At 42.0% G+C, this 11753-nt stretch overlaps 1 protein-coding gene across 1 annotated transcript in view; it reads left to right on the top strand.

The window, feature by feature from the left end:
- Window positions 1-3241: 3241 nt before the first annotated feature.
- LRP2 (LDL receptor related protein 2) overlaps window positions 3242-11753 on the top strand; it is a 281363-nt gene continuing 272851 nt past the window's right edge. The window contains exon 1 of the mRNA XM_073545810.1: window positions 3242-3402. Within this exon, the coding sequence (XP_073401911.1) occupies window positions 3309-3402 (94 nt within the window). The 5' untranslated portion in view covers window positions 3242-3308. The remainder of the gene's footprint in view (window positions 3403-11753) is intronic.

Below are 11753 nucleotides of genomic sequence, written 5' to 3'. Positions count from 1 at the left end.
AGGATGATTTGGAGACGGGTCCATACATTGGTTCATTATGTAAACATCACGGTTCATTCATTCGAGAATGATGTCAGCTAAATGTAAAAAGAAGCATTAAAGGCCATTCAGCAGCAGTTAGACGGGATTGATATCCAGCAGCTTTTCCTTTTCCCCGGTCTTCCTTTAGTTTCGAGCTTGTTTTTCTGGATTAAAACAACTTCAGAGATTCAGCTCTACAGAGAGACTCAGCTGGTGACGTTTGGTCAGAATGAACCTTGCTGTGAAACCACGACAAGAATTCCAGTAAGTTGGAAACAGTGAAACAAAGCAGAGAACAATAAGAAGGCCCTTCAACCCAAGGAATTTATCAAGGACTCTGCTCCTCGGTGACAGCAGACATAGGGGAGAGGGACACAAGGCTTGATGTGCTGCTCTTGCTGGGGACCTCGGATGAGATGGTCCCCCCCCCCCCCCCCCGGCTTTGTTATTCGGAAAATGCCAAAACTCATTGAATATTCTGATCTGCTTCATGTGGTTTGACCCTGGTGCTATGTCGTACCAATTCTCTAAGAAGCACTGAACCAGCATAAATCATGTGCACATATTACCAGCAATATACAATCACTGTTACTTGCTGGGCATGTTATGGAGTGAATGAGGCGACGGATCACAGTGGGTGATGGCCAGACTGGGAATTGCACCACTGTTGCAACAAATCTAAATCTGAGAATGAATAAACTTCAGTTTTACCCTTTGAAATCAAACATAGGATTAGTGGGTGCCATGGATCAAAGGATATGGATATCTGCAGATTGAAATTCACAAATTCTGTTTTATTCACTTATATAATCTGGAAAAGCCACCAATCATAATGGTCTTTCAGTTAAAGGGGTTGTTTCATCTTGCTCTCAAATGTCTCCCGGCTTCCTGCTTTCTGGGGGACGGTGCACTCCTGCTTGATTGACAGTCCAGAGCAGCAGCATCATCGTACCGCCGGCGCTATAAAACTTTAAGTCTGTAGCATTGGAGTTGCACTGAATTAGGGGCTAACAGTGCTCTCCAGCTATCTGGCCAGCTTCAGAGCAGCATTTACAAGCTCTATTGAGATGATCTTGTAAGCACTGCACATGTTCTGCCAGTAGTGAAAGCAGTGACGGGTAACCTAGGCAACGAACAATAAAATAAAAACATTAAAAATTCATAAATTCTTCAGGATGAAGAGGATTTTTCAATACCAAGTGGACTATAAAGTTACCTATTTTTACAAGCACTGCGACATTTTACCTATTTAACATCATGTGAGAAACCCTTTAAATGGCTTTTAAGGTGAATAATTGGTATAGATTTTACATTTATGATCACTGATGGTCCAACATTGGGAATCAGGGTCCCCTGTGTATGGATTGATAGTGTCCATGTGTGAGCACCCCTTCATTGACTCTGCATAGGACTAGGCTATTTCCAACAGTGCCATGAAGAAATACGTTGAAATATGTTGAAATACGTCGAAACGCATTGTGGTTTAAACTCATCTCTTGTCTGAGTCTCCTTCCTGTGCTCTTAAGACCGTTTTCCATTTTCTCATAGAGAAATACATGAGCATTCACACAAGCGACTTAGGTACCCCATTCTCATGATCCCGGCAGTTGAACCCTTAATGATCAGACACCGATCACCAACCTGTGGATAACTGATAAATATATTTAGTGGATAAAACCCCCCCATTATTTATTGTCCACAAGCAGTACGGCTCCGAGTTCGCCAGATAGAGAGGTAACGGGACAGGATGGAACTGGAGACAAAGAGAATGCCCCGGGCGGGAGTTCCAAGGCGCCAACAAGCAAAGAAGATAAGTAACGGCTATAGAGGCAAACTAGTTCACCTAAGGAAAAGGACGACCTTGGGTTGAGGACAGGGCTCTCACTTACTGGACTGTAGTACTGAGCTGGGTGGTGGATAAGGCAAAGGAACTTGGGGCAGAAACAAGAAAGCCTGGAAGCAGAAGAGGAATCATGTGTGAAGCTGCTCCATGTTGTAAAGGTAACGTTCGTGGAACTATGCACCCGCTATCTATTGTACATAATCCCTACCAAGTTGATGTTCAGGAAAAGACTAATTATGTTTGGTTGGTGGTCTCTCTCATTGAACTTTACACCATCTGGCCCTGTCCAGCCATAGTCACCGGCATCAGTGGCCTGTAAGGGTGTAGCACCCACATAGCCAAAGCCCACACACCCAGCCAGGAACCTTGCCTACGACTACCGGGACGCTCCATGTTACAATGTGACATAATTCAAATGGATTATGCTGCAATGTAGCAATGGAATACAGCGATCTTTGGCCACGTGATCTGTGTTGCAGCCAAAGTCCCGTGTAGCCCCAGCCTTAGACCACGTTCACACGTTCAGTATTTGGTCAGTATATTACATCAGTATTTGTAAGCCGAAACCAGGAGTGGGTGATAAATACAGAAGTGGTGACGAGTCTCTATTATACTTTTCCTCTGATTGTTCCTCTCCTGGTTTTGGCTTCCAAATACTGATGAAAAGTACTGACCAAATACTGAACGTCTGAACGTGGCCTTAGAGGTATGGCCCGCTGAAGATAAGTTATCGCCTTTCCACATGATTGGTGATAATAACTTATAGATTGGTGATGTATCGACCATTGGGCACCAACTGGCAGAACGGGGCACGTGTGTGTTTGTTAGATTGGAGTGTCAGTGCACATGTCCTATCACCGATGTATTCATTCTCTAAGGGGCTGACAGAAAAAGGCGAGTGCAGCGCTCGGCAGCCCCGAAAGGAATGAATAGAGAAGCGCTTGGGCATAGTCAGGACTGCAAGAGACATTCAAAAAATGCTAACCATTTCTACAGATGTAGCTGACATTATAATTTGGCACATCATCTTGTGATGTATCAACTCACGTATTAGAAGTTTTACATACATGTATGAAGTTATACAAAAAAAAGCAAAATAATAAAACTTTTTTCTGCTTATAGAGCTAGCACATATTCTACTTTTTTTGTGTTTCTTCTCCCTTCCCCCTTCTTTATAACCCATCATTGTGACAGGCTAGTGGATTGTAATGGTTATCCAGCCATGCTGGTTCCCTGGCTACAAGTTCTAAAGAGCTTATGTGATGTGTGGAGGGTGGGAGTATATTGCCTCAGCTGAAGAACACGCCTTTCTTCCACAACTAGCTGGATAAGAAGGGAAAAAAAAAAAAGACATCCACTTGGCTACTTAAGGAGAAATTCACATTGGTGTCATTTGGGCCAGCTCTCTGCTTGCAGGCTGGTCCATTCTTTCCATGAGACAGCGATGGGGGTTTTCAACACAATGCAAAGACCTACTTCTTCTCTTCTCCTTATGGGTCTCCTCTTCACCTTCTGCATAGAAACCACAAATTCCCAGGGTAAGACTCCAGACTGTTTATGACCCTGTAGTTAGGACACTTGTAGCTTTGAGCTAATACTCGTCTATTATAAAATATGTTTGAATGCAGTGTTGCCATGTCTTGTAAACAATATTATTCTATTTTTTAATTATTTTTCATTTTCGTACTGCAGCAGAAGCTAGCATCATTTATTGCAATTCTTCAAAAGTCAAATTATAGTCCTTCAGTTAAAATTCTAGAATATATGCCAATAGTATAGTAAAGTATTTTAGTTTGCTTAATAACCTAGCTGTATGTATTGTCAAACTTTTATTTATAAAATGTTAAATATCCAATGTGTCTTCATTTATTACTCATCATTCAGACGGGGGGATGCTGAATTAATCATTGAACTATTATAATTTTGTAGCATTTACTTGCATTTTTATATAAAAAATGAAAATGTCAGCACTGCTATATCTCTATATTTAATTAGTTTATTTATTATGCTTTTCTTATATAGCGCTTACTTATTCCGCAGTGCTTTACATAGATTATCATTTTGTTTCTTTCATAGGAAGGAGTATTTTTTATTAAATTCTCTTTGCTCATAGTAATAGACGTAGAAGAACGAGCTTTATGTGCTTTTACGCTAGTGAATATTTTGGTCCATGCATTATTGGTAATGTTGCTGCAGAATATATTGACGCTATATAATAAGGTGAATGTTGATATTATTGCGGTTTGTTGCATGCACTTTGCAGTCGCTCTTGCGAGTTGCATGCACTTGCGGATGCTGCAGAATATTTTGCCTCGGGTCCGATGTTTGGACCACGGAGACTGATTTGCCCCCCAGTCAGAAAGCTGCCAGTCTAGCCCTGAACAGATGTTAGGAGCGCTCCAAGCACAAAGCTTCTCTCAGCCACAGATTGGAAGTTTAGAAAAAGAACTTTTTTCCCTGGGCTTTGTGGTTGCTTAGCAATCAGCGCTAGCATGTGACCAGGAGAGAATCTAAGGAGCGCAGTCCGGTGCCCCTAATCTATCTGTACCGGAGTCTTCCTACAAAAATCTTTTCTACCAGTTGCCCTTGTCTTGGAAACAACTTAATTGCCATACAATGAAAATGAAGGCTTATTGTGGCCGCTGCTTAGCTCTGATGTAGAAATTGATTTACTGGGTTGCATAGACATATTCACATTGTAATCAGCTTTCTTTTCTCAACTCTTTGTATAAGCTCCTTATGGAGAATCAAGTAAGTAATTATACATCAAGTGCTGGTGGAAGGAGCCAGTCACGGACCCTCGCTTTAGTAAATTCTGCTTGCATGCATTAAGCTTTGACAATATGTGAAAGCGATTTCCCTTCTTTGACGTTGAACAGGTGAATGTGTCCTCTTCCGTAGAATACGTAACGCACGCACACGACTTTACAGGACGAGCTTGTACTGATGTAGCAGAACTGATTAAGTCATCTGCTAGAATTCATCTTCTGATGTAATATAGTTTTTTTTTTATTTTATGATGTTCCACTAGTGATATCTTGTGATAGAAATCTTATAGAAAGAGATTGGGCAATCAACGCAGCACCACAGCCCCCTTTTTAGGTAGAATCTGTGCCACCTTAGCCAGAATCTGTGTCTGACCCTTCAAAAGAAAGCTAATATAATTCTCTAAAGCCAGACATACACATTAGATGGTCATCTGAAGAGATGAGAAAACCTGAACTTAAAAGTTTGGAGGTTAGTACTGGACAGTTAATGTTCGGTGCTAAACGCCGAATATGGACTTCTCCCGGAAATCCGTTGCAATGTTTGGAGTTGTGGCAGAAGTCCGTTGCAGAGAGAGACAGAGACTGAGAACATTTTCCAGATCAAAAGTTCAGGTCCCCATTGTTGTCAAGGTTGTTCAGGTTTTGGTTGAAGTTTGGATACAGTTCTGGTACCCAAACTGAACTTTGGATTAAAGTTCGGGTCAGATACCAGAACCCAAACTTCCACAGGTCCTCTCATCCATTGTTATTGACAATACAGAGCTTCGGCTGATAGTTTCGTCTATAGCTATCTCAACCGGTTCTCCCATACAAAGGACCACTCATTCCAAATTACTGCTCATGTGATCTGTACGAGAGAGTTGTCGCCATACATGTTTGGCATTGACATATTTCTGAAAGAAAAAGGCGATCAGAAGTCTGAAGTTGGACATGCCCAATCGAAATCTCCCCTGATGATCAGTTGTCCTGGGCCCCCAGGTCGGTCCCCCACTGTCGGTCGAACCCGTCGGCATTGGCTGCGTTCACATCATGTTTTGGAATATGAGCTATAAAAGCCAATGAGGCATATGTCAAGCATAGAAACAGGTACCCTTGACCCAACTGAGGCCAATGAGTGTTTTCTAGCCTCCTTTAGGGTGGTATGCTTCAGTAGACAAATATATAAAATGCATTTCTTTACGTTTTGTCACCACAAAAAAAACCCAGATACCATCAAGTATATATTTTCTTAATATTGTGTCAGAGGTACATATCAGAGGTATACTGATACATAGATTGAAAAGCCATAACATTAAAATGCTTGCCTAATAGTGTGTACGGCCCCTTGCTAAATCAAATTGAGATGCCTTGCCTAATTGCTAAATCTAATTGAGATGCAAGGAATTTGAAGGCCAACTCAACACCTTGAAATCTTTGCAATGTTCCTCCAACCATTTCTGAAGACTTTTTGCAGTGTGGTGGCAGGGGCATTGTTCTGCAGAAAGAGACCACTGCCATGAAGGTAGTTACTTGGTCTGTACAATGTTTAGGTAGTTGGCACCGATCAAATCCACTTGAATAGCAGGATTGGAGGCTTGTCAGCAAAACATTGCACAGAGCACCACACCCACCATCATTGTCAGACTGAAAAACATTGGGCCCACCAGAGGATTTTATTCTGAGGGCCCACCTTTCTCCCCCACTCAAAGTCCCCATAGGAGCTGCATTGTTTGCACTATGAACTCTCCTTAAGGAGAAGTCAGGGCCCACCGGAGGATTCTCCGGTTCTCTGGTGGACGAGTCCAACCCTGCCATACATTCTGGTGCCATCTCTTCTAAGGTAAGTCGTGCTTCCATGTGATGTAAAGAAAACATGATTCATTGAAGGCAGCAACCTTCTGCCATTGCCACAAGGTTGTGATACTTAGATGTAAATTGTAAGCCCTCTTGGTGATGGATAAGGGTTCAGCATGGGCACCTTAAATGGTTCGTCTCTATGCAGCTCTTTGAGCATATCCCACTAAGGGTATCACACAGAAAGGTAACGGTGCAGCAGACAGCCACAATATTAGAGATGTCATGAAAAACCACAACATAAAGCTTGTAATTCAAGTGTACCTAGTTATGTAGTGATACAGGATCTACTAACCGGGAGACATATTCTTCAGGATTAGTTTTATTTACTTTTTGAAACAGATACTCTTTTATATTCTGTCCTTTCTTGGTATAGCAGCTGTTAATGCACAGAATGCAGCTATACAAGAACATTATATAATAGCGACACTTTGTTAATGGCACAGTTTATTGAAAGTCCCAAACTTAATCACAATCTATAAAATCTGCAATCTGTGTGTCCTTTTTCCTTCTTGGCAATAATGCCCAGACACCAAGCAAACAAATATCACGCCAAGAAAAATATTAATTCTGCCATTCGGTGAGCCTCATAAATTAGCACCATGATTGGGATTATTGTAGACTGACACAGGATGGCAACAGATTTATGCCATAAAGACAGGTACTTTACTAAAGTATGTGGATCGAAGAGACAACTATGGAAATATTGACATCAGGAAATTCCCTTAATTGGAGTAATGTGATACATTGTACCCGCAGAGTAATGATGAATGTGAGTGGTGATGAATGTGATTAGACTTATGGCCAGCATGGTCCACTTGTATGTATTAGAGGATGAGCCCAGACTCTGCAACTGTATGGTCCCAAGGATTTAGCAGAAGACAACCCTACTTGAAGTTGACTTTGGAGCCAATTACTTGCCACTGGTATTGTCTTTTTTTACCATATTGTAGATAAATCCCGTGTGAACAATGATAACAACAAAGCTTATAACATTTGGACATGTACATGTAAAGATGAAGGCTAGAACCTCTGAATTATTTCTCTTGGTGGGCCTAATTGACCCCCAGTTCAAAATTGATGAAACTTTTAAGAATGAAAACCATGAAAACTGTTTATAGCGGGTGCAATATTTTTTCATGGTGCTTTTCAAACTCTGCCATTAGCTTATTCTCAATTCGACCTTTAGCTGAAGAAGACCCATGTAATCTGAGGAAGACTTTTTTTGTGGGTCGTCCTACCTGATAACCTTATAGGGCCCAGTCACACATATCGACTCACCAGCGATCCCGACAACGATATGACCTTGTCAGGATCGCTGGTGAGTCGCTATGTGATCGCTGGTGAGCTGCCAAACAGGCAGCTTCACCTGCGATCAGCACCAGCGGACACCCGGGTAACAAGCGACGCACGTCGCTTAGTTACCCACAGTGTATCTTGGTTACCAGCGCGCTGATGCAGGGAGCTGGTAACCAAGGAACACATCGGGTTTCTAAGGGGCGCACGGCACTTAGAAAACCGATGTGTGCCTTGGTTACCAGCTCCATGCATCAGCACGCTGGTAACTAAGGTACACATTGGGTTTCTAGGCACAGCGCGCCCCCTTAGAAACCCGATGTGTACCTTAGTTACCAGCTCCTGCTCGCTGGTCGCTGGTCTCCCGCCTGTCACACGCAGCCTTGTGTACTGACCAGCGAGAGACCAACGATCCCAAATATGTCCAGACATTTCAACAGCGATCAGTAAATAAATGATGAATTATGTCATCCCTAAACCATAAATAATAGTCATTCTGATTTCAGGACTGCATGAATTCAGAAGAGACCAGGACTGAACGCTTGGCTCTTTACAGGATACTGTGACTCCACTTACTAATACTTTTCCTCTTTATGATCTTTAAGGTCCATTTAAATGAAGGAGATCTATTACTATCCTGCATAAGTATGGCGGCAGTTCAAGCATGGCATATTGAAAGTCAGGTTCCCTTTATTAGTCTGTCTAATATTTGACTATTGTGATGTTTCATTTCAACAAATCATGAGTTTTAGGTTTGTTGTTAGTGGGGGGACACAAGTGATGTAAAATATGAAGGGGTCCTGGGGTTGTTTTTTTGATAATGTGTTGACCATATATAATATAAAATACAATTTTTCCATATTAAAGAATTGCAATGTATTCGTAAAAATCGCATGCTCTCCACTGGCTTCCTGTTATATCCGATTTTTTTTGTTGCGCACCTGTAGACTTGAATGGGCGATTCTCACCCAACACAACTAGTGCAAGCTGCGATTTTTTTTTACATGCCTATTCGGCTTGTGAAAAAGATATGAAATAACATTGGTCCTAATGCTGTTCTTGTGATATCAGTTTTTTAATGGACAGCGCTTGGGACCAAAAATCTGGTTGTGTCTACCTACCGTAAGGGTGGGGCTACATGGCATCATTGGCTGCAATACCGGACACGCGGCCAAGGATTGCTGAAGGCTTCTGCTACATTGCAGCATAATACAGGTGAATGGGGTCACATTGCAGTTTTAAATGTACTGAGACAAGCAAGTTGCAAAATGTAAAAACCAGTCGTATTAGTTGCCATTGTGATACTTACCCCATGTACAATGCTAAGATGTAGTAGCGCCATACAGTGATCATCGTGCTGCCAAAGCTGCAGCCTATCCACAGTCGTCAATGCTATATGGTATGTCATTTCCATTCTCTGCATCTCTGCATTCTCAAATGTAGACATTGCTTTCATGGAGGTGACTGAATACACCAGTGTGAATATAGAAACTTGGCACACACAGTATGTATGATTTCCAGTGAAAAAATGATTTTTACTATACAGTACATACAGTATAGACGTTTCGGTCTTGTATTGTACTGCTGTCATTTGCATAATGCTCAAAAGAGGGAGAGCCAAAAGGTAAGTGGTCCCCCCGGGAGTAGGGACAAAAGGCAAAGTGGTGGATGCCGTGTCATTGCCCTACATGCTGCATACTGACCGGACTGACTCTGTAAAGCTTTGCCTTTTGTCCCTACTCCGGGGGGGACCACTTACCTTTTGGCTCTCCCTCTTTTGAGCATTATGCAAATGACAGCAGTACAATACATAGTACTGTGATGAAGGTCAATGTGACTGAAACGTCTATACTGTATGTACTGTATATTAAAAATCATTTTTTCACTGGAAATCATACATACTGTGTGTGCCAAGTTTCTATATTCATATGATTACGGACTAGGATCCTACTTGTTGCACCACCACTTTATAGCTGTGCTAAACGGTTTTGTGTTATAATGAATACACCAGTGTGACTATTATTTTTGTCCATGATTAGAGTAACCATTCCTATTGCAATATATTTTAGCAAATGTTTGGTATCCCCATCGTTCTTAGTGGCCTTTGCCGTTAATGACTTCCTACTTCTCACATAATGCACAATTTTTCCATTGTACAGCTCTCACACAGACATGTTTTTTCGTCTTTTATCCGACTTAAGATGATTTAAAGTTCTTGGATACGGTAGTCACCGCACTAGATAATCAGACTAATTGAGTATTAGCAGTGTCTGTGACCTGGCAGGAGCATCCTGTTCCTGGCAGCATAAGGGTGAAGACATATGGTTAAAGCCCGTCTATGGAATAAACACGACAGTCAGGTCTCATATTATAGAGGAAAACCTATTAGTACAAGTTACACCTTGCTGAATGACGCCGCTTCGGTAGGTATGTGTTGGTTTGATTTTACAATGGAATCATCCAGGTAATAGAAAAAACCCTTTAATTTTAACATCTTGCAGCCCTGAAGCTGACACATCGTTCACTTGAGCACCATGACACTTTTTTCTCTGCTGACACTTTTATTTTTTTTTGCTGTCAGAGGTCAGACCTCCCAATGTTCAAACATCAATGGCTAAAACGAAACAAAAAATTCCTTTATCTTGTACCTACGTCGTTACTGTGAATTTTTTTTATAATGCCCCATGTCTTATAGTTGCTTCCAGTGAGTTCTTTGTAGGTGGAAAAGTCACCTGTTCCATTACCATTTAGGAAAGCTATGAAAAAGAATAACTGTCTTTGTTGCCCGTAGCAACCAATCGCTGCTTTGAATTTTCAAACAGATGTCGCAAAATGAGATCTGCACTGTTATTGGTTGCTATGGGCAACAACGACAGTTATTCATTTAAAAAATGTAATCTTCTCCATTGTGTCTATCAACTGGTGAGCGGACTGCAAACTATGTCCTGCAAGGAACGGTTAAAGGATCAGGGAATGTTTAGCTTGCAAAAAAGAAGTCTAAAGGCCCTTTTACATTTAGCGATGTACCAGCGATCCGACCAGCGATCCGACCCGGTCAGGATCGCTGGTGCATCGCTAAATGATCGCTAGTGAGCTTTCATACAGAAAGATCTCACAGCGATGCAGCAGCGACGCAGCGCACGATACTTACCTTTCACACACAGCGATGAAGACGTCCCCCCGCCCGCCTCCACGCGTAGCTCGTCGTCACAGCAGGAAGCCCAGCAGGAAGCAAACGACGAGAAATGGAGCCGGACATTCTCGCGCAATCAGCGATGGACAGCGGGGGAGCCGGTCGTTGGTAAGTATCACACATAGCGATATCGCTAGCAATATCGCTATAACGTCACAAAACCAGTGACGTTTTAGCGATATTGCTAGCGATATCGCTTAGTGTAAAACCCCCTTAAGAGGAGGCTTAATAGCTGTCTACCAATATCTGAAGGGCTGTCACAGAGTAGAGGGATCATCATTATTCTCATTAGCACATGGAAACAAGAGAAGCAATGGGATGAAACTGAATGGGAGAAGATACAGATTAGATATTAGAAAAAACTTTTTGGCAGTGAGGGTGATCAATGAGTGGACAGGCTGCCACGAGAGATGGTGAGTTCTCCTTCAATGGAACTCTTGAAACAGAGGCTGGAGAGATGTCTGAGATGGTTTAGTGAGTCCTGCATTCAGCAGGGGGTTGGATACGATGACCCAGTAGGTCCCTTCCAACTCTGACATTCTATGATTCCATGAACTGTTATAGGTCCAGGATTAGAAAAAAAAAGCCTGCGTTCGTCCAGAAACGGCCCACTCTTTTCCATGGGCTGTGTCTGATTTTGAAGTTATTTTTGTAATACAAGGCAAAGCCTTTTGGCAAGAGTGGCACTATTTCTAAAAAAAAATGGAAGCCGAGAGTGATAAGCCAATGATCGGGTGCTGCCAAGTGATATCTTCTTAAGGAATAAAATCTTTTACCGACATAGAATAAAAACAACACG

Source organism: Dendrobates tinctorius, unplaced genomic scaffold (assembly GCF_039654945.1).
Source record: "Dendrobates tinctorius isolate UK_male_01 unplaced genomic scaffold, ASM3965494v1 ptg000143l, whole genome shotgun sequence".
In the NCBI taxonomy this organism is placed as follows: Eukaryota; Metazoa; Chordata; class Amphibia; order Anura; family Dendrobatidae; genus Dendrobates; species Dendrobates tinctorius.
The sequence above is the reverse complement of the archived record's forward strand: the minus strand, read 5'-3'. Positions and strand labels throughout refer to the sequence as shown.